General features: G+C 42.0%; 2 protein-coding genes across 6 annotated transcripts in view; both read left to right on the forward strand.

Annotated features, from left to right (window-relative positions):
• Positions 1-9,537, forward strand: part of NCF4 (neutrophil cytosolic factor 4) — a 42,150-nt gene extending 32,613 nt beyond the window's left edge. For 3 of the 5 annotated variants that reach the window (XM_051610164.1, XM_051610172.1, XM_051610137.1), the window contains exons 7-10: positions 657-755; positions 1,478-1,608; positions 1,702-1,767; positions 2,447-4,231. In XM_051610164.1, the coding sequence (XP_051466124.1) occupies positions 657-755; positions 1,478-1,608; positions 1,702-1,767; positions 2,447-2,675 (525 nt within the window). In that variant the 3' untranslated portion in view covers positions 2,676-4,231. Of the gene's footprint in view, positions 1-656; positions 756-1,477; positions 1,609-1,701; positions 1,768-2,446; positions 4,232-9,502 lie in introns of those variants that run through there. The other 2 variants (XM_051610155.1, XM_051610146.1) reach the window with 2 other exon arrangements.
• Positions 8,562-22,830, forward strand: CSF2RB (colony stimulating factor 2 receptor subunit beta). Its single transcript, XM_051610124.1, has 14 exons — positions 8,562-8,615; positions 9,500-9,662; positions 11,152-11,281; positions 13,287-13,471; positions 13,760-13,908; positions 14,077-14,248; positions 14,345-14,477; positions 14,580-14,731; positions 15,590-15,735; positions 15,838-16,012; positions 17,051-17,141; positions 17,409-17,478; positions 20,155-20,258; positions 20,540-22,830. The coding sequence occupies exons 2-14, from the start codon at positions 9,593-9,595 to the stop codon at positions 21,729-21,731; spliced, it is 2,769 nt and encodes a 922-aa protein (XP_051466084.1). The 5' UTR covers positions 8,562-8,615; positions 9,500-9,592; the 3' UTR covers positions 21,732-22,830.
• Positions 22,831-23,652: the final 822 nt, after the last annotated feature.

Consider the following 23,652-nt stretch of genomic DNA (forward strand, 5'->3'; position numbering starts at 1 on the left):
TGGTAGCAAGTACTTACCTCCTCTTTTATTTTTTTCACCCTGAAGAGGGCATCTAAGTTCCATTTTAACTACATGTCAGTTTCCCAGACTTCCCCAAATTTGGCAGTTCAGCATACAGGCCTGGAAGCTGAATGTAAAATAAGTTAGTTACCCTTAAATTAGGGCACAACATTTTTGGAATTTTTAAGGCTCTTTATGGTATTATGCAGCTTATCTGAAGCTGTAAAACTGCACCCAGAAATAATATATATATTTTCAGTTATCACGATTTCAAGTTTTCAAGTTGTTAACTCTCTTCAGTGCTGTTGACTTATTTGCTTTTATAGTGTTTTCAACTTCTTTCTTTATATTTATTTCTCTGGTATCCAGTGTCCTGACACTTTAAGAATCCTAGCATGAATCTTTCTCAGAACCATGTTTATCCTAGTGCTTTCACTACTTCTTCAAAGCATTTTTGTGTGTGCTGAGAAAGAGAAGAAATTCTGAGAACTGCAGGCTAGGGTCATATGTATGACCTTACCCCAGAAACACATCTGTGATGACAAAGTGCATACTATCATGCTGCTTTATGCTCTCACCCCATGAACAGGACAGAAAGAAAAATTCACTTGTGCAATTCTGTGGATTAATAACTTACGTGTTATTACTTTCCATAGGCACTGTTTGACTTTTCTGGAACCAATAAACTAGAACTCAGCTTCAAGAAGGGAGACTTAATTTATCTGCTCAGAAGAGTAAACAAAGACTGGTTGGAGGTAACAGTGCAATACTGAATTACTAGCATACCTTGAAATAGATATGAATAGAAAGGGTTCTCCTAGTCCTTGAGACCTGTTTCCTCCTGTCAAGGAGAAACTGTATCATAATCAAGTCTTATGGTTAAGGATAAATCCTTGACTCCAAATTTGAAATAGTTTCCTTCCTTGGTGGCTTTTAGCTTACAAATTTTCTGCCCTCTAGACTTCAGCTCTCATTTGCATTTGGTTCTGCTGGAATGTTTTTAAATTCTTTGGAAGTGATTAGAACACACAAAGGCCACAGAAAGGAGATGGAAACTCCATTTCAGCGATTAATTTGTTTCTTGCCTCAGGGTGAGTCGCTATATGCTTCATGCTTCATACCACAACGCACGTCAGCCTGATCAGAGAGAACGTGGGCAATGCAGAAATGTTCTGAAAAAGGATGAGGAAAACATGCTGTGTGTTTGCTGATAAGATATCTTTGATTACTCAAACACCAAAGCCTTCCTTGGTAACCACTTCCATTTTTTCACACAGTTTCAGCTCTCCACCTTGTATTTGGCTACACAATTGTATAATATTTTTGTAGGGACGCCATCAGGTCACTGCCATAGTCTTTCTTTTCTTGGTTACAGTAGAAAAATTCTTAAAGTTGTTTCCATGGAAATGAACTGAATTCCAGAACTTACTGTATGTGGCCAAAATGGCATGTATTTCTTCATTCTAACACTTACCAGGGAACAGCTGATGATGCCACTGGGATTTTCCCATGTGCTTTTGTGAAGATCATAAAAGATTTACCACAGCAGGAAGACACAGTTAATAAAGTTCGCTGCTATTACCATGACGAGACTATGAGCACTATCAGGTAATAAGAAGGTAGTCTTCCAGTTCACTGCTGAAGAAATGCCAACAGTTCTCCTTTCATGATATGTAATGATTTGATTTGGTTCTTTTACAGAGATATCCCGGTGGAAGAAGATCTGAGCACCATTCCATCGTTCAAAGATCTCATGGAATTGATGAGGTACAACGCAAGCTATTAGTTGAATGTATAACATTATCTAAACATTTGTCAAGTTCCTCCAGTCCTTCCCTCCCTTGAGATTGTCAGTAGGCATGTAATGCCACACACTTTTAACTCAATGATGCTGGGTAGAAATTTCCATTTCTTGTTCTAAGATCAGAGCCATACCCCCATACAAGGATCTTTTGTCTAATAAAATACTTCTTCAGGATGCAGGACATCACCTTCTAACAGCTGTTAACTGAGTTTTAAACTAAATTTATCTAGCGTTGAATATCGAAACATTAGAACATCAAAGATTACTAACACAACACCTTTGTTAATATGCTTCCATTCTTTAACGTCCTCTCAAAAAACCCCAACAACCATATGTAGGAAGGAGAAAGAGGATAGTAACTTCAATTCTTATATATGAGAAATCTGTCAAATCCACAGATTAACTGTGCCATGTGCGTGGTGTTACTGCAAAGGGTTCTTGGTTCTGGCAGGTTTCTTAGCTTCAACACAGCGCAACATGAATGTGGCTGTCAGATTTTTCAGTACTAGCTGTATCAAGAATGTCAAGACACCCAAGGCTTTTTGTGGCTTTTAGCAGAGTTAATTAGATTACCTGTACATTATACAGCACCTCCTGGGCATTCCTTGATTACTGGAAATCAATCAATTTCTTTTCTACCAGGCGGGAGTTTGACCAAGATGACATTGTTTTGAATTACCAAGACCTTGATGGTGATCTGATCCGGTTACTCTCTGATCAGGATGTTGAACTCATGGTGTCTCAGAGCAAGAGAAGGCCCTTTGAGAAGCATTTCTTCCCTTGGAAGTTGCACATCACTCACAAAGATAACTTGGGCATCTACAATACTTGTCCAGGAATAGGTGCTACTCAAACAGTAAAAGCGACCTAAGTGCTATATGGAGATGTTCCGGTTGAAGTGAGCGTGAAAAGAGTAGTTTTTAGCAACATATTACCTTCCAATGTAAAATCTACTTAGTTTCTTCAGCTTTTTAGCATGGCTCTGTAATAGAGACACCTACCTGTAGACCTGAGAAAGTGAGAGACAGAGAAATAAAAGCACTGGCCATATTCACAAAGCAAGTCAGTGTCAGCCTACAAGAGGCGTCGAGTGTCCTGAGTCCCAAGACCTGCTCTAATCAATATTCTCACTCCCACAGCTAATTATTTGTCCAGAATGACTTCACAAGGTTTTTTTCAAGTCTGCCATAACTTTCTCTTCACCTGCTTTTATGAACTTTTGTGTGCCAGTGCTTATGAATGTGCAATTATTTCTGTCCTATGGGAGTCTGACTGGACATTCAGAGTTTGTTCTGGAAGCATCAAGAAAATGTTGCCACATGTCAGTGAAGAAATTGCAGCTCCCCTTTTCTTTCTTCTTTGCACTGACCAATATTTCAATTTCTGTGAATCAAACCTAGTAAGTCTGAGTAATTTGTAATTTTACAGACTACTTATTTCTGCATTTTGGGGAAAAGTGATGCCTACTCAAACAGCAATTCCTTCTCTGTCTGTCTTCTGCTTTCTGACACCTCATTGCAAAATAGAACTAACAAGAAATTACTGTATCAGATACTTCAACAAATAAACTTACATATTAGTTTATTTTATCAGTTTCTATTCAAAAGGGTTTTTTGGAGGGTATGGAGTAATTCTGCACTGTTTGGGTTTGTTTTTTGGTTTGGTTTGGTTTGTGTTTTGTGTTTTTTTATTTTCTTTTTAAATTTTTTCTTAAAAGTGGGTTAATTTTGAAGAAAAGTTTGAATATTACCTATTCAGCTTTCCTTAAGGAGGAGTTAATTGTTGAAAAAAAAAATATGTACATATATTGCAACAATGTTTTTAGTGGTCTTACAGTTAAAATGTTTTCTTCTTGAACGAACTTACTGCTGCTTTTAAGAATTACAAGTTATGTATTTTTACACAAATTCTTTGATATCTAAACCACTGTATTTTAAAAACACCATGTATGCTGTCATGGTGTTAAAAATATACCACCAAGTAAAAACCAAGAAGTTAAAAGAGTTTTTGGGCACCATGCTTTGGATTTGACTTTTAGTTTCTGTGGCATTAAGCTACAATTCCTAATTTTAAAAAACCTTTTCCTTGACCAGCTGCTAAAATTCATACAGGCAAAAGGGAAGATTCACAAGTATCTTAAGGTACTAAGAAGCAGTTAACTAATGCATAAAAAACTATCCTGCCCCTCCCAAAATTGGCAAAAACTTTTCTTTTTTCTTAGATGTTACCTGTAATGCTATCAGGTAACAACATCTTCAACAACAACAATAGTATTTAAGGTGACTTACCTTTAAATTGTTTTTGTTTTTTCTTCCTGATGTACAGAAATAGCTTATATATGCACAAAAGTCTGTTGTCTCTAGACCTGCATTTATGCATGTAATTGTATTGGAAATAAAGGAAAGAGTTTATATTTTAAGATAAGCATTTTGTTTGCTATGTTTGGATTCATAAACAATTTCTTCCTTGACACTTTATTAAGTACATAGTTGTAGCAGAATACAAATCCTGAACAGACTCTCCAGAGAGTTTTAAGATGTGCTACAGGCCATTTTTGCTTTCCAGAAGCAAAGGTTCCACCTGAAGAATCCATGCATATGAAATTTCAGAGGTAGTTAACATTCAGAAGAGACACAGATTAAGCCTTCCTTTTTCCAATGACGGAAGGTTTTAGTTGACATTATTTTACAAAAATGTTACAAAATGTAACTTCCCACTTCAAAGGCATTGCAATAGCAATGCAGGTCAGGAAGGAGATGAAGTAATATTCAATGATAATGTTAGTAAGCTTACACCTTGTGATATATAAGATAAAGCATTTTAAGTCTGAAACCAAAAAATTGGCATGCATGGCCCGCAAAGCTTCTGGTGTGCAGGATTCCTCGTTACCTGTTCTTGGAGCTCAACAGAGCAAATAACATCTGAAGATTTCACTGACAGCTAGATTGTGTGATACAACCAGCAACTCAGCAAACCTGTTTGAAGATGGAAGAGTTGTTTAAATGAAGAAGGGAAGGGAAGGAAAATGTCTGCTAGGAAACAAGAAACCTCTTTTCTAAGGGTGGGGGAAGAACATACATAAACTTACTGGCCTCCAAAAATCACAACAGGAGGATTCCTTTCTGCCTTTATACTATAATGCAAAGTAAAATCTGACCATCCAGCAAAGTCACGTATTCCCCTCCTCATCTTGCAGGCTTTTTATGAACACCTCCTGGAAGTCCCAATGGCACTTAATTTCCTCAGATACATCATATTCTCCTTCTTGCTTTGCATGTTTCCCTTCTTCACACTGTACATTTTTTTCCTTGTATACTGATGTTGTTCTTGTGAGAGCCAAACTGGGCTAACTGTGGTTTTGGTCAGTACTACTGGGATTTAGAGAAGGTGTAGAGGCAATGCAGGACAGACAGACTCTGGCAGTTATATTCTGTATCTGAAGGCTTGTCTTAATCCCCTGTAGTTTACCCCTGAAGAGTGCAAACCTGGGTGTGTCTTTCCCTTATGGCAACCCAACTTTCCTATAGATCTTATTACTGAAGGCTACTGGGCTAAGCTTTAAAGGTGGATTTAAACCAGTGTGGCTGCCTTGGGTACAGTGTGATGTCAGATGAACTCTTCTCACCAGTTTTAGTTTGTTTTCTTTATGTACTGTAATAGCTATAATTTACTGTTAATTGTTGCTAAAATTGGTAAAACTTGCTTTTAAAAATATTACTCAAATTAAAGGGTTACAGAGATAAAGGCAGTTCTCTCTTCCCCTGCCCACTCCAATATATCATAGAATCAGGATTCCCAAGCCTTCCGGACCACAGAATAAGTCAGGAGTGAGGAAGACTTTACCTTGATTGAAGTAGGTTGGGTTAAAGATCATCTTCCAATCTATGGGCCCTGATGGGATGCACCCATGTGTGCTAAGGGAGCTGACTAAAGGGTTACAGAGATAAAGGTTCTTCTCTTGTTGTCCTTGATTTTCCTTGCCAGTTTTAATTCTAAGGAGGCCTTAACTTTCCTTGTTGCATCCCTACACCCTCTGACCACATTCTTGTATTGTTCCCAAATGGTCAACCCCTTCTTCCATGAGCTATAAACTTCTTTATTCCACTTAAGTTTCTTCAGTAGTACCCTGGTTAACCTTGCAGGTCTCCTGGCTCTCTTACTTGATTTCTTACTCTTTGGGACACTTGGATCTTGAGCTTGGATGAGGTGGTGCTTGAGTATTAAGCAACTCTCTTGGGCTCCCTTTCCTTCCAGTACCCTATCCCATTGGATTTCTCTAAGCAGTTCCTTGAAAAGGCCAAAGTTAGCTCTTCTGAAATCCAGAGTTTTGACCCTGTGAGATGCTCGGTACCTGCTGCACATGATTCTGAACTCTACCATCTCGTGGTCACTACAAACAAGGCTGCCCCCAACCTTAATATCTTCTGCCAGTCCCTCTTTGTTTGTCAATACTAGTTTAGTAGTACACCTCTCCTTGTTGGTTCCTCCACCACCTGAGTCAAAAAGTTATCATCAGCGCACAGGAAGAACCTTCTAGACTGTACCTGCCTGGTTGTGTGGTCTTCCCAGCAGATATCAGGGTGATTGAAGTCCCCCATGACAACCAAGGCCTGTGACTGTGAGGTGACTCTCAGTTGTCTGTAGAAGGCTTCATCAACGTTCCCACCCTGATCCAATGGCCTGTAATAAAAACCCACAACCGTGTCCCTTGTATTAGCCTGCCCCTTAATCTTTACCCATAGGCTCTCAACCTGCTCTTCATCCACCCCCAGAGAGAGCTCAGTGCATTCCAGTTGCTCTCTCACATAAAGAGCAATTCCAACACCTCACCTTGCTGCCCTGTCTTTCCTAAGAAGGACCATGACAATGTTCCAGTCATGTGAGCTGTTCCACCATGTCTCAGTGATTGCAATGAGATCATGGCCATGCGACCACACACAGATCTCTAGTTCTTCCTGTTTATTCCTTGTGCTATGTGTGTTAGTGTATAAGCATTTCAGAGAGGGACAAATGCTAGCATGCCACCTCACAAGTGCTGAGCCACTACACCCAGGCACCTCTCCAGCAAGCCCAGTTGTATGCCCATTCCCCTTTGAATCTGGTTTAAAGCTCTCTGGACAAGCCCTGGTAACTCTTGTTGTGCCTAGGCTCATTTCCAGGGGGCCTGGTTTTATACCCCACCCCTTTCAAAGCTAGTTTAAAGCTCTCTCAATGAGCCCAAATAACTCCCAGCCAAGAATCCCTTTCCCCCTTGTTGAGAGTTCTACACCACTTTTGCTAGCAAACCCAGTGCCATGTAATTATCTCCATGATTAAAAAACTCAAAGTTCATCCGACGGCCTCTAAGCCATACATTAATCAGTTGTGCTTTCCTAGTCCTTTCAGCTTTTCCTGCCACTGAAGGAACTGAGGAAAAGACCACCTGTGCTCCTGATCCCTCAAGCATTCAGCCTAGTTCTCTGAAACCTCTTTTCATCACCCTGGGACTTGCCTTGGCAACCTCTTCAGTGCCCACCTGCATGACCACTAGTGGGTAGTGACCAGAGGGCTGCACCAGGCCTGGGAGTTTCTTGGTGACATCGCTAACCCGGGCCCCAGGGAGGCAGCAGATCTCCCTGAGGGTTGGGTCTGACCGGCATATGGGGCCCTCAGCTCCGCTTGGAAGAGAATCTTCTACAACAATTACCTTCCTCTTGTTCTTAGCAGAGGCAGTCCTAATGCATGGGGCAGACTTGCCTCGGCAACTCCCTGGACAGACCTTTGTCAGTAACCTCAGTTACCTGGTTTTCCTGATCCAGGGCCATATCCCTGTTCTGTTAGGGCACACGTGAAGGTGGGGGAGGCCAGAAGGGGGTTCGCCTGCTGCCCTGAGCAGGGATCCGCTTCCAGTTCCCCTCTTCTCTCAGGTCCCCTTCCTCTACCAGGTGAAGAAAAAGGCAGGGGATCCTCTGCTTCTCACGGAGCCTCCACCTTGAGGCTTTGTCTCAAGGATAGTAGGGTGTTACTCCACCAATCTATCTCTCTTTCGCATTCCCGGATACTCCGCAATCTTTCCACTTCCTCTTTCAGCTCAGCCACTGGGCTGAGTAAATCATTCATCTGGTCACACCAGGTGTTCTCTCTGCTGTCCTCCCACATGAGTGACAGGCTCAGGCATTCTCTGCAGCCAGAGACTTGGACAGCTGTGTCTTTGAGAGGGACCTCTGTCTGGGTTGTCTCTGTCCTTCTGGTGGTGGTTTTCACCCGAATGGATACCATAGCTAGGTCATCTTCTGGGGAATAAACATAAAGTACAGAATGATCCCTGCCTTGGAGATCTTCTAGCCCAGAGTAAAGCAAGAAGCAGGACTGGAGTGAAAACCAGATAATTCTTTCTTAGACTTTCTCAATTCTGCTGCAGCCAATCCTCTTTTTGTCTGAAAATACATTAGTCCCATGATCTGGTAATTGTGAACATGCAGATTGGCAATGACAAACTTCCTTCCCCTCCCTTCCCAGTTAAACAGTGCCATCTAAGCAAGATTTTGGGGGGCTAAAATAGGAAGTACAGACTTCCTATTTTACAGGCAATTACACAAACCTTCCTTGAAAGGGCGTGATCTGCTTCTTTGAAAGATATAGCACTTACTCTGAAGACTTACTTGCCAAGAAAATGCTGTGGTCAGTTTATATCCCCTGTCTCCCGTGGTAGGGAGGCGTGGTCTTCCTGGTTTCTGCATCAGAAGATTCTGATGCTGTTGGGGGGGAGGCTGGACAGGGAGAGTCACCTGTCAGGTTGGATCATCTGCAACACAGACAACTCTGGATCCAGGTAAGGGAACTGCTTCCTCTCCAGGGAAAGCAAAATGGCAGAGAATCTGCTCACATAAAAGGGCTTGTGAGTCATTAAGGGATTCCTTAGCTTTAATAATTATTCAAGGACTCAGTTGGTTGTTTCTGGTGTAAGGAAGTGGCATTCAGGAATCTGAAAGTCAGTAAGAACTTAGAAGGAGGTTTTTTCCATGCTCCCCTGAAGTAGAAAAGAGTCTCAGCTCTGTAATATACTTTAGTAGGTGAATTTATTAATTTATGATGCTTTTGAGAGAGCAATAAGAGATTGCCAAAAGGACTTAAATTCCAGTATTGAAAATCTGGTTTGCAATATTGGAACCACTCAATCTACTCTAAATAGCAATGAACACACACACACAAAAACAAACAAACAAACAAACCCCCACAATTTATTTGGTCTTATTTTTACAATTTGCAACTTGTTTTGAGAACAGCTGGAAAAATTGCGCACTGAACAGGAATCTGAAAGTGAATGAAAATGGAAATTCCACTGCTGTAAATCCCAGGACCTATGTGCTTGGGGATCATATTCTAAAAGAAGGTAAAAAACCAGAACACCATTATAGTTCATTGGGAAGGCTTTGAGCATGACGAGCAGAAGGATGACTGAATTTGAAGGCTGAGTTCACAGATCAGAATTATTTCTTCTTGCTACTCAGCTGAAATAATCCCTGCACTTCCTTGGAAATGTTCATTTACTTCTTCATTCTCTGCTCGTATTGTAAGCTCACACAATAAGAAGACAAGAATTTTTGTCCTACTCTAAATACTTGGTAGATGTTCTTTCAGAACGTCAATCCAACATAAAGACTAAAGAAGTTCCCTAATTCAGTTTTACTTCTCTTTATGTGAAATGAAAACAAGAAGCTTCACAATAGGAAGAGCCAGACAGTAGCCACTGGGCAGTGAAAACAGTTATCTTCCGAATTAGGATCAAGTTTGTGTGCAAGGGACAATATGAACATGAAAGAGATTTTCATCCTTCTGCTGAATCTGTATTTGGTCTTCAGTGTTCAAGACATTCGAGGTGAGTTTCAAATTTATATTCTCTTTTATCCTTCTTTTTGTATTTGTCTCCTTTTTTTAAGTTAATGCTTTTCCTCATCTTCTATTTGCTTTTCTGCTTCCTTCTGCCACCGTCTTCTGTGCTCTAGGAGAATAGAGATGTAGACCAAAACCAGTGTGTAGAAGGTACATATGCAGACAAATCAGTTGTATTTTGGTGGTATGTGCAAGTGAAATACTGGATAAATGGGTATGAACAAGCTGAGTGGTTAATGAGGGAATAGGAGAGAGGATTAGACTGTAATAGTTAGTGAAAACAGGAAAACAGAGGACTGCATTATTCAGATTGTAGTTTACAGGGGAAAAGACATGTGAACAGACACAAGATGTGGGGGTGTATGTGGGCTACCAAAAGTGACATCCAGATGACCTGATTTACTTCTTGTGGAATTGCTGACAGATAAAGACCATCTGCCATATCCATTGCTTGTGTTTCTGCATTTAATGGCTTTCCTCTTCTGATGCAATGAGAGCTACTCGTTACTTTTTATCCCCCCCTGCCTTTTGTTCTTGTTTTTCTTTCTCTCCCCCGCCGCACCCCCCTCCTTTTTTTTTTTTTCTTTATTTTCTTGATTTCTCTCTTTCTTCCCTTTCCTTTAATCTAATTTGATAGGAACAGGCAGTGTCTCCTTTTATCACCCAGCGCCCCATGTCTGCATCAGGCTAAGCCTGTACCCGTCCTGAACACATCAGAATACAAGTGTTGCCAGAAGGTGTGCCTCCTGGACATTTACCTTTTCCAAGACAGGTGCCAGTGCCTGACATCCCAGTAGCTGGAGGAGTTATGCTGCCTGGCTCAGTGTCAACTGCTGTACAGCCCCCATCGAGATCTCTGAAGGAGAATGTATTGCAGGATAGAGCAGACCAGTCTCTTGGCATTCCAGGCCTCAGCCTTACATTCCACCCTGACCAGAGGTCTGGCCATTTCTGGCTCATAAATCTAGTTCCAACAAATTAGTCTGGGCATACTTCTGGGTCGTAACAAGATTCTTCCCAGAGCATCCAGCTTTTAAATATACCTTTCTAGCGTCATAACCTTTACTAGGAGGTTAGTGGCAAAGAAGTCCCATACAGCAACTCACAAAAATGAGAAGATCACCATATGCCTGCTGACCATGATATCTGTTAATCCCTGGAAACAATCAGTGTTTGAAAAGTGATACCTTGGTTAGAATTATGTGCCTTGCTGGCACAAAGGTCTCACTCACATTGTTGTTACCTGTAGTGTGGCTTGGACACTTGTGTATTGTGCAGAATGGCCACCCTCTGTCTGTATTTTCACTGAGAGTCATTTGCCGAGGCCACAAGAAGAGTTCTGTTATCAGTGCCTTCCCCATTCTGCTGGCAGAATCACTATACCTGCAGCTGTCTCTTTATATTTATAATCACTGCTTTTTTTTTTTGCTTTTTTTTCTTTTACTTTTTTTTTTTTTCCTGAATTCCTTCCTCAGAGAGTGTTCCTATGAAAAGCCTGCGCTGCTACAGCGACTACAACTCACAGGTGACTTGCACATGGATGGAACACTCAGAGGCTCATGCCCTCGTTGGTATGACTCTTTACCAAAGGGATAATATTTTCATGTAAGTACCTGAAATGTGCTGTGCTGAATGAAAGTCTGAAGGGAAACTGGCCACAACTTGGAATCCTGGGGACCAACAGTCAAGTTTTCAGAAAGCTTGCCCATCTCTTTCTGTCACTGGGTTGAAGTAAAAGTTGTGCCTGCTTCTGAGGCCTCTCCTAGGAAAGGGGGAATGAATGGAGTGTGTTGCTGGAGTTATTTTTATCACCTTCACAATTATTTTTCCATACTTTTGTTGTGGGATCATAGGTATGGAAGAAGATGAAGCATATAGATTGCTATTAATGAGGTGGAGAAGTTGGTGTCAGAACAAGTGTGAACCTGAGTGTTGTTTATAGACCTAAAACGGAGGAAACATTCCCCCTGTTATGTTGCCCATTTCAGAGCATCACTGAGAGTATGGTTTTTATCACTTCTGAGAAACATGTATTGACTGTGTGTCTGTGAGATAGAGAGGACTGGTAAGTCTATCTGTGCTGTCATTTCTCCTCACAAGAGATACTGGTCTTTTTATGACAGTATCTTTCTGTTACATGTGTTTCCTTATGAAAATCGATCTGAATCACTAGACTGGATCAATTGTGAGGATAAGAAAGGACAAAGATGGAGGAACAGTCAAAGGAGAGAAGAAGACAAAGATGGAAAGCTGAGAAGAAAATGAATTAGAGCCTGGGAATACAGGAAGGAAAGTAAAAGAGCTCTTGATTTTATTGTAAAGAAGAGAGAATTACTAGAACTAAAGGCAGTGGAAATCAGTGGAAGGTCTTTGGAACAGGACTTTAAGGCTAGTACTTCTGGGAAAAGATGATAAAAAATTACTTGGACCTTTGGGGGATTTTCTGGAACATTGTTACGTGGTGGAATGTGTGGATCAGGAAACATGCCTGAGTCGAACTAACCAGGCAAGCAGGTGTTATCTGTGGAGAGTCACACAGCTGAAATCAAAATGACCAGTGATTAAACAGGTCAGCTCATAGATGAAAAATATTTGACTAAATCCCAAACTGTAAGGTAATGCTGGTGGGTAGGTAGAAATATCTTCAGGACTCCACAACCCTTGGGCTGACTCTTTGGTTTAAGGGTACACACAAGTGTGGTCAGTCCCACCCATACTTCAGGAATATCCCTGGTTTACTTGCTAATACCCAACTTTCAAAAATAGCAATAGTGCTAAATAGTGTTTGCTGACACAGAGTTGGCTGGGAGACTGCATCCTATTCTGGAAGACAGTATTTGGCCTTAGATATTCACAACTTAACATTTCTCATCTGAACTGGAACAATATAATGTACTGGGCATGAAGCCATAAGCACAAACAAAATTCCAGAGAATACAAAAAGAAGCAACACATCTCTCCAGCAGCTCAGGCTACTGCAAGCATACAAAGCTTATCCTCACCTGTCTAGTTTAAAATATTGATTCTAATTTTCATGATGTTCCTTGGCCTGGAGAAAGTCTGTCTAAAAGGATGATTAACATTTTGGATGAAATCTTCAATGAATATGTAAGTTCCCTTGGCAGAACAGAACTGCTAAGGATACAGAAATACATTTTGGTTGGAGAAATTCTGTTTTAAATTGTGTGTTTCTGGGACTGCAAAATGTATGTCTTCAGGAAGCTAAGGATCATAAGAAACCTTACTGCCTTTTACTCTGAGTAAAAGGTGCATTTCCATAACATTATTTTTCTTCATACTATTTCTCACATAAACGATATGGGTTACGTAGAGTTAGGCTAAAAACTAGCAAAAATAAACAGGTACCAAAATAGAACATCCTGCAGCATGACTTAGAAATAGGAAGGCAGCTGACAGAAATTCTGGTGTTAAAAATGTTTGTCATATTAACTGATGTGAAACAGGACTAATAGGTACGGCGAGAAGAGGACATAAGTGCCTGAGTAAATTATGACAACAGAATGGGAGGGAATTGGTTTTAGGCATTTAATTTTGCATTAACTGTAGGTCTCCAAATAATATCTTCATAGATCACTTTCTCTATACACAGGGAGAACAAGGAGATGTTCTGCAAACGCCAGAGGGAAAATGACTTGCATGAGGCCCCAGACTCCTATGTGCACTGGGTTTGTCGCAATTCTACAGACTATTTTGGAATAGGAGTAGATGATATTTACAGTTTCAAACCTAAGAAGGTGCTTCAAGCAGAACTGAAAGTTGATCTTTTTCAAAATGGTAAGTATTAAATACCAGATTCTCATTTTCCAATTAATATTAGAGATCTTTGGGAATGTCTTTGCCATTCAGTCAGGAAATTAATTCCACTTTTATTGTGAAAAGTGCTGGAGTTCCATGTTGAGAAGATGGAGCAGGGAGATAAGCAGGCAAGTTTCTGGGAGCAGCTGGATCTGGAAGGAGGACTCAAGCAGGAGCTACTTGCTGTGGCAGGGATAAGATACTCCAGAAATGGGGAAGCTTATATAGCTTATATCTCTTCTCATGGGTTGCACCTTCACCTTCCAGTTCAGATCCTCCCGCCTCAAAACCTCTCAGTCAGCTTGATGAGATCAGGAGACTTCTTGCTGACTTGGAAAGCACCTGATGGAAGCCAAGGGCTGAGTGATGCCCTGGACTATGAAGTCACTTACAAGAGGGACTGGGAGCCCTGGGAGGTAAGAGAGAAGGAGCTGGGCTGTTCTGGTTTGCACCCTTTAGGGTGGTTGAGAGTCCTTGCAGCCAGCTCCTCTCACTTTTCCCCTGTCTCCTCTCCACCCTTTTTCACCATTCCCTACTTCCCAATTTCTTCCCTCCCCTCTCTGTCTCCTTTCCTCCAACAACAGAAAGCTGCCTCACTCTTGCTCTCCAACACCACACGTTGCCATCTCAGCCACAAGGACCTTGTCCCGGGGAGCAGCTACGTTGCCCGGGTGCGAGCCAGACCGGGTCAGGCCAGTGGCTTCTCTGGGCAGTACAGCGAGTGGAGCATGGAGGTGTCCTGGGAGACCCCAGAAGGTAGCATGGGATGGAGCGAGGCCATGCAGGGCTGGAAGGGCTGGAAGGGAAGCCAGACCTTTCCTGTGACTTGGCTTGCTCTCATCTTCTCTGAAGGTGGCCTTCAGCCCAGGAACCTTCGCTGCCTGTTCAACGGTGTGAATGGCCTGATGTGCAGCTGGGAAGTGAAGAAAGTGATTGTCACTTCTGTCCTCTTTGGCTTGTTCTTCAGGGCCACTCCAGCATCAGAGTACGTGCTCTGCCCATGGCAGTGTGCTTGCACCGCTCCCATGGAGCATCTGCTCTGTCCTGTTCCCTCTGATCTCAGCTCAACCTCTTTTTCTGCCCTCAGAGAAGAGGAGTGCACTCCTGTGCATGAGAAGGTTTTGCCCCACATCCCATATGTGGTCCAGAGCTGTGAGATCCCTGTGAGGAATCAGAGCCAGTACCATGTGTCTGTCCGGGCCAAAACAGAGGAGAAACTAATTGAAGCCTACAAGAACAGTGAGTTCTTGCTGTGTTGTTTCTTGCTTCTCCCGATTGTTTCCTGGAGAGCTGCCTGGCTGGGCAAGTGGGGCTGAGGAGAGCAGTGGTGAGGAAAAGTGTGTGGGAAGAGGAAGAGACCAAGACTAATTAATAAAGGAACTGGACGATGTCTCAGGTCAGAGGTCTGGAAGAGGTGGCTTGTAGGTGAGGACTTGGTAAGTGAGACTTGTTACTCAGAGGAAGGTGGCAGCAGAGGAAACTGCTGTGCAAAAATTCCAGTTGTGACCCAGAGCTCCTCAGTGAGTGACTGCTGACTTCTCTGTGATAGACCTTCATGGGCATCCCAAATGACAGGGAGCTGTGGTGAGATGTGTTTGTGGTGAAAGAAGCCAGGGGAGTTCTTGCGGGTTTTTGCAGTGGCATCTGGAGCACTGGATGAGGTAGGACTCCTCTGCTGAGTGAGGTGTGTCAGGTGGATCATCTCTGCATCTCTGCATGTATCTGGAGTTACTGGTGCTGCTTTTCACAGAGTAAAGCAGAGCTCCTGCAGTGGGTGAAAATATCAGGTAGTAGCTCCAGAAGAGCTGGACTTCTCTGGAAATGTGGTGAAGCAGTACAGCTGTTTCAAATATCGCTTTACTACTTGTCGCTATTCAGGGGGTGCTGTCAATATTAATGGATATGGATTTTCTGCTCTTTAATGGTCTACTGGTTTATTCTGTTTGACTAGAAAAGGAAGATGCAGGGATTAAAGGAGTGTTAAAAAGCTGAGACTTCTTACACTGCATAAAACAACATTGTTTTCAGTCTCTGGAAACTACTCACAGTGGCGAAAGGCACTTTGATAAGTCCTCTGAGACATTCTGTGTGTTCCAGTTAAGGTGCTGCCACCTGCAAACGTGTCAGTAACAAGGACACAGGAACAAGAATACGAACTGAGGTGGATAAAACACACTTTGAGATATAAGTTCATAACACAAAGATACCAAGTTGAGTACTGGAAAAACAACCAATACGAAAAGGTAAGGCTTAGGAGGTACAAGAGTCCTGGATTTCTTTTTGCTGGGCAAATGGGAAGACAGCTCCTCTCACCTCTATCATTTGTGCTGCTTTCTTCTCTCCAGACTCTCCAGAAGTTAAATATCAGCAATGATGAACCTCCCTTCATCTTCACCCTGCAGATGCTGGCAGCATCTACAGAATATAGGGGGAAAATGCGTGCAAGGGTGAATACACAACTAGATTATGAAGGGCCTTGGAGTGAATGGAGTGAGGAGTTCACTTGGAAGACTGAGAATGGTACTTTTCATGTCGGCTTCTTCTGTAAGGCATTGTGGACTGTTAATAGCTGAAAAGCCTCTATAAAAATAGATATTCTCTCAGCTGGGGTTGAGGTTTGGTCCAACCACGGGCTAGCTGGAGCGGCTCAACAAGGTGGCTGTTGTGTCTGCATCCTTGCAGTACAGCAGCATTGCTAATGGAGGAGGTGAGCAGGAATGACCTTTTAAGCTTCTTTTCTTACTTCACTTCACAAGGTGAGTATGACCAACAGTAAAGGTTTCTATATGGAGAATCAAGCAAAGGTCCCACTCAAAAGATCATCCTTATTTCCTGATTCCAGTAGTCCATCCTGCTGTTTGTGACTGAAGAGCCCGAGACTGCAAGAAGACAGAATATAAGCCATCAGTCTTTTTTGTTTGCATAGTGGCTATAGGGTTGCATAAAATACACTGTAGAGTCTATTGGAGATAGGAACCTTTACATGTTTTTGCTCTTTCTAGACCTAGGGGCAAAATGCCTGCCATTAGTGTGGTCTTGTGCCCAAAGTAATACGATTTTACATTCTTTGTCCTGAGGAAGCTTGTAGTGGTAGGACATTAGGCAAATTTTGATGAATGTGCTCAGGATGAAATTGGTTTGTCATTAATGATCATTTATGGCCATTAGCAGAGGAAGTTCTTTCTTAGAAAAACTTCTGAGACCCCAACTCTTCAGGACTGTGCAGAGTAAAGTGACCCAACAAACATGCCTGAAGACATGTCCGTTGTTCATGGTGGAGTAAGGTACCTAATGATATCTTTAGTAGCATAAATTGTTTACTCTGATGTCAGTAAAAACCAGCAAAGACTCAGTAAAGTATAACTATGAACACCTTGGGCCAGTGAGCTGTTCAGGCCACTTTTGGTCTCTCCTACTTTGGAGGGTATCCCCATAGCTTTAAGGCCTCTTGATCCTATTCCCTCATCAGTTTGCATGAAGACTGACCAGAGTGAAAACCCTGTTATATGAGGCAAACACTCTGCAGGTGGATACCTATTTGTCTCTACTCTGTTTCAGTTCTCCCACCTGTGGTTCTCCCAGTGATGCTCCCAGCTCTCATCGTCACGTTGCTAATAATTGCTTACTTCACCTACAAGTATTACCTCAGGTAGGTTTGTGTGGTGAGATTTAGGAGATTTAGCAGCATGTTGGCCCTGTGGGTGTGAGGCACAGCTTGTCCCCCAGGAGAAAGAGATCTCTGTGGAGATGAGGCTTGGCGTGCAGTGGGCAGTCTTGTGCATGTGTGTGCAAGGTGTGAGCAGGGTGGTGGTGTGCCAGGGCCTTGGTGGTGCCTCACTGTGCAGAGCAGCAGGGTGTGTGGGGTACAGTTCCAGGCTGAGAAGCAAACCTTGAAAACTCTGTTTTGTTGTTGCAGGAAGAAGCAACTGTGGGAGGAAAAGATTCCGAACCCCAGCAAGAGTCTCCTGATCCAGAGCTACCTGGGGGTAAGAGGGAACCATACATTTAAGGGTTCATTATTTCTCTCTCTTTTTCAGGACTTTCAATAATAATAAGAGATCTTGTCTCCTAGTCCACAATGAGCAGATATCATTATTCTATGCCTTATTATTAGGTGTTCTGGTCATGTTCAACATAAATGGGTTCTTACATGTATACTATTAGACTTTGTGTTGTGCTTGTCAGCATCACTGTAATTTAATCAAGCTAGAAAATTTTCTGTGCTTTAAAATTTTCACTGTCTGAAATAATCTAGTGGCATTAGCAAACTTGATCAGCTGGTGCTTTCATTCATCTCCAAATAGTAATCAAGACTAGTTCAGAGCTTTTTAGAATGGGTTGGTAGTCCTATTAAAGAAACTTTTATTTTAAGGAGCTAGATTTTCAGAAATAAATGTTACTACACGCCTGTCTGTTACCATGACAAGCATTCTTTACTGGAAATCAAGGAAAACACTTAGCATTTGGTCAAAGCTGTGTAAGTAGAACTTCACTCCCTTTTCCACCGCATGGAAAGAGTGATATAGACATACCTAGATTTTGGTGGTAAAAGTCTTCCAGTTTTGCAATAACAGCTCATTCAATAATGTGGCCACCCCAACACACACATGCACACAAACACATATAGAGAGACATATTTTTGTGGAACAGTTGATTCTGTTCTATGTTCATAAAGGATGGGTTCCAGTGAGTGTAGGTTCATGGCAATCATTTGCAACATGGCTTTTGTGTGAGGCAAATGAACACTTACAGTTATCTACATTTATGTGTGAGTGAAGGAGTTAACACATTTGTTAACCATCACATGTTTATTATGTTGCTATAAAATGGACTTTCATTTTAATGACCTAGTTTAATATTAAATTTTCAAATAGTTGGCAAAGACTAGGTGTGGATTCTCTTGCACCAGAAGACAAACTGGTTTTGCTTATACTGAAGTCTCTAGTTAGTTTCTTTTGCATGAACTCTACAGTAAAAACTAGAAAATTTTCTTACTCTAAGAACCACCTTCACAGCTTTGCTACCCATCCCTTACCTGTTTCTCCATCCACAAGCACTCACTGCCTTAATTTCATGTTTTTGAAATATTCCATCCCTGCACTTAATTACCTTATCCTAAATTTGGTAAATGTCCCAGTAATTCTGTGTCTCTGGTCAGCTGGTACAGAAGGACAGTCATTGTACCTCTCTCTGTAGGGGAAATATTGCCCAGTGTCCCCATATGGTGTTGGAAAAGAGCACACACCATCTCTATGAGCTCTGTAAGAGAGCAGGTCCTATGCTCTATACTATGAAAGGTTAGGATAGGATAGGATAGGATAGGATAGGATAGGATAGGATAGGATAGGATAGGATAGGATAGGATAGGATAGTTCAGTTGGAATGGACCTGCCATGATCATCTAATCAACTGCCTGACCACTTCAGGGCTGACCAAAAGTTAAAGCAAATTATTAAGGGTATTGTTCAAATGCCTCTGAAACACTGACACAGGGGTGGGGCATCAACCCAGGAAGCCTGTTCCAGTGTTTGACAACCTCCTCAGTAAAGAAGTCCTTCTTAATGTCCAGTCTGAACCTCCCCTGGTGCAGCTTTGAACCGTTCTCATGCATGCTGTCAGGGGATCCCCAGGAGAAGAGCTCAGCACCTCTCTCTCAGTGTCCCCTTCTCAGGAAGAGAGCAATGAGGTCATTGTGAACATTGTGATCATTCAGCTGATACAGCTGGTCTCTTCGATTTCAGTGTCCGCAAATAGAAAGTCACTGTCCCCACATACATTGTCCTCTGCTTGAGGTACTGGGCAGCCCAAGGTCTATCAGTATTATTAAAAACTGAGGCCAAAAATGCACTGAATTTTTCTGCATTGTCTTCATCTCAATTAGTGAAGTGACCATCATCAACGAGCATTGATCTAATGTTTTCTTTCAACTGGCTCTTGCTATTAATGTACTTTAAAAAGCCCTTCTCATTGCCTGATACAACACTGACCAGCTTCAGCTCTAACTGAGCTTTGAGCTGTCATGTCTCCTCCCTGCATATACAAACCACAGCTCTGTAATTTTCCTGCGAAGCCTGAACTTGCTTCCAGAGATCATGCAATTTCTTTTTCCTCTTGAGCTTCAGAAGGAATTCCCTGTTCAGCCAAGCTGGTTGTCTGCTCTGCTTGCTTGATTTACAACACATTGGAATTTCCGGCCCCTGTGCTTTGAAAAGGTGGTTCTTAAAGACTGACCATCAGTCACGGACCCCTAAGATCTCAAAAGCAGATTCCCAAGGAACATTGCTAAGTGCCTCTCTGAATAGCTTAATGTTTACTCTCTTAAAATTTAGGGTAGCAACCCTGCTGTCCTTCTTTCTCATTACTCTGAACATTTTAAACTCCATAATTTTGTGATCACTGTGGCCAAGACAGTCACCTACCATTACATCTTTCACAAGTCCTCCTCTGTTCACAAATAACAAGTCTAGGAGGGCATCTTTCCCTGTTGGATCACTGAGTACTTGTAGTTAGGTCAGTGGTAAGGCAATACAGGTTTGAAGTGACCATCTTCTGGAGACGTAGGCTCTCCTGTTTGTTTTCTTTGTCCATGAGGAATGTGTAGTTCTTGATTCTACTGCCAGTGAGACACTGCTCTTTTGTTGTGTCTGCTTTTTCATTTTCAGAAAGTACACTTAGGGACCCGGCCAACAAGCAGCCAGCTCGACTTCAACAAATACAACCTTTCAGAGAAGATGGAGCAGGCTAGCTTCCTCCAAGTTGTGGACAGGTGAGTGAGCAGCACGTTATAGTGACACTGTGGATGATAGCCTCAAAGAACTCCCTAAATAATGACAGGATATAAGCAAATGTTCTGCCACTAAAAAGCCTATACAAGTCGCTTTTGAGGAATGGGTATAATTTTTTGTTATCTTGGTTAGCCTGCTTCTCCAATAAGTATTTTTTCCTAACCCTATGTGTAAATATGCGTTTTCAACTAAGTTAGCTTTAAATTTAATGTTTACCACAATCATACCTCTCATGAGCAACTTTTAACTTCCCCACATTCAGGCAGACAAAGACTTTGGCAGTCCTTGAAGGGCAAGCTAAGAAGACCGATGTTTCTACTGTTGTGCTGAACCTACAAAACCCATACCGTGCTTTGAATGAGCCAGATCACACCCCAGATGTCTGCTCAAGTCGGATTGATGGTCATTCCTTGCCTGTTTCAAAGAGAAGAAGTCTTGATGCAAGTATTGCTTCCCAGACAGCAATCCATTGTTTTGATTTCAATGGTCCATACTTGTACAACCCAGTGATGTCCTCCCAGCCTGATATGCATCAGAGCCTGGCACTGGATCCAGTGAGAGTCCGTGAGAAATCAGTTTCCCTTCAGTACGTGACCCTCCCAAAAGAAGACTGTCCCCAGGCTCCTCAGAGGCAAAAAAAGCCAGGAGCAGGTCCTCCAGAACCCCTTCTGCTCCCAAATCAGAAAGAAGTGATGCAGCATCTCGACAATGAGAAAGGAGTCTCACCAGTCCCACCAGCCTGTGGGAAGGGCAGGAACATGAGAACAGAAGAGCAGAAACCTCCAGAGGCTCTTAGCTGTGTCACGTCTCCTCAGCAGCACCCCTTGGAGTACATCACCACAGAGAGCCTGTTGCTGCCATCAGCCAGTGACTCCATCCATCCACCTCTTGTCACTGCTGGGGAGTTACCTGGTGTCTCACAGGAGCCCCAGCCCCCCAGTGACCACTCTTGCCATGAGTTTTCTCCTGGGAAAACTTGTGTCACAGTCCCAGTTTCAGGCCAAGCACCAACTTCTCCTGAATCGCACCTGGAGGCATTTGGAGACTATCTTTCTGTCCCTTTAAATCTCCATGAACATTCAGAACCCACAACAATTTCTTTGCCTGTCTTACAGAAGGGAAACGATCTTCCTAGAAAGCAGCCTCTGCCAGAGGGTAACTTGGTGGTGTTGAACCCTGACAGCACTGAGCCAGTTTTCCTTTGCCAGGTTGGTGACTATTGCTTCCACAGCCTAAAATCCAGTGTGAAGATGGATATTAGTCAGGAAGACCACCAAGCCAAGAAACCTTTTGAAGGCAAGGCAATGTCTGGGAAGCCTGTATCTGATGATGAGTCTATCACTGACAAGGAAAAGGATGTATCAAAAATGCAGGCTATTCAACTTTACAAAAACCTGAAATCAGATGATTACTTTTCCTGGCAGCAGTCTTTGAGGATCACAGAAATCTGTTAAATGGGCAAATATGAATGAATACTGAAGATACAGGTAACTGAAAGAGGTTGCAACTATCTGATGAAAATCAATTTTCCCACCTCAGAACATCCTTTTCCAGCTTCCAGACCAACATGTCGAAAGACTTGAAGTAGCTCAATATCCTTCTCAATGGCCTTCACAGATTTGGCATGAAAGACAATCCAAATACTGCCCTTTGGTGGTTTTCGAACTTCTCGGCTTATCCACAATGAACAGTTTAGCCTCCTCATGATCCCCTGACAGACCACAGTCATCTTGCAATAATACCAGGTTGCCTGAGGAAAACTCATGGTGGGAAATGCAGAATCAACAGCATGAGATGTTATCAGAAGACAGGCTTGGAGACCTTGTAAGGAAAACTTATATTCCTAAGAGCAATTTTGTTGAACTTTTATGTGCTTGTAAAATAGATCTAAAATTCACCAAGGAGCTTTCATATCTCTACTGTTCCACTACTGGCATGAAATTGGTACTGTCTAAGGTGAAAAAGTCCCAGCTAGTAACAGAAGGGTAAAGAAAATTGAGAAAGAAATGTTAAGGTGCAATGTATCACTGTGTATTCTAAGAGTAAGAAGGAGACATGGGATACATCAAGTAGGCTGTAGAGAACCCTGGGGAAGAAGAAACATTACTGAAAGGAAACCCAAGGACTTGAGAGGTGCAGTAAGAGGAAGGGAATGGAACAGGTAACAGAAAATGACAGGCAAGAAATGCTGTGAAGGTGCACATGTCTGTATCTGCTGGGGTTTTTTTTGTTTCTAAGTGTTAGAGAGCTATATGGATTTCTTTTAAGTTCATTGGCTGTTTATACATGATGTAATTACTCTTAACTATGTAATTTATTCTTGGGGTTTTTTCTGAGTAATAGGCTGTATTGAGAAAGAGAAGCCATTTTTTTTTCTCAGTTCTGCTGTAAAGAAAATGGTGCAAGGTGAGAACGTGTTCAGAGCTGCCACTCTGTGGTCAGTGAAAGGCTTTGGTTTCAGACCTGAAGGTGGGCTTGCAGTCCAAAAAAGCATGTTTCTATTTTCAAATATTAAATTCGTACTAATAAAAAAATATTATTTCTTCTTATAAATCTTTCCTTTTGTATGTTAAGTGCATTGTGGTTACAATAACATTAGTATTAGCTCATCTGATCAGGCCTCAAGAAATTCTGTAGGTTCATCTATGTCAGCTTTGAGGTAGGAAGTTTTCTCCTGACTTTGCTATATTATTTGACAGAGATAACGAGAAGGAATTTTGTGTTTGTGCCAGCTGATTCCTCCTGCTGGGTTAATGGGAGACTGCTGATTCAGAAATTGCAGTGAAATGATTTTTTTTTTTCAGAATTTAAATCCGTATAAATGCCATTTTAAACCTGAAAGGTGTGCACATTCAGGTTGATGTTCCTGACAGAAAAAGGCAGGCACTTGCAGCCTCTGATAGAGAATATTGATGAGCACTTCAAGGGTTTTTGAATTTAGTCCATTTGAAATCAATGGATTTTTTTGTTGTTGTTGCTGGTCTCTTCTTTGGCCTTTTAGGAGTAGCACAAACAATTTCTTCCAGGCTGTATGATTGTGCTCTGTCTAGGCATGTACTAAAAGGAGATGTTCAAATTCATATCCAAATTTGGTATCTGCATTCACATCTTAGATATATATCACCTTGCTGGGCCTTGAGTTGCTGTGGTTTTAATAACCAAGAAAAGTGGTGAGTGGGAAAAATTTTATTCAGCTCAAGTGACTTTTGGATGAAACCCATTTGGATTGTCATCAGTTGTCTAGGAGCTATCTGTTCCTTCTGTCCTTCTGCCCTTCTACACTTCACTGAGCATTTGCAGAGGCTGCTTTTGGAGACAGGATTTATAGATACAAGAACCCTTGATATGACCCCACAGAGCAGACAGTATGATCTG

This window comes from Apus apus, chromosome 1, assembly GCF_020740795.1.
Source record: "Apus apus isolate bApuApu2 chromosome 1, bApuApu2.pri.cur, whole genome shotgun sequence".
Classification (NCBI taxonomy): domain Eukaryota; kingdom Metazoa; phylum Chordata; class Aves; order Apodiformes; family Apodidae; genus Apus; species Apus apus.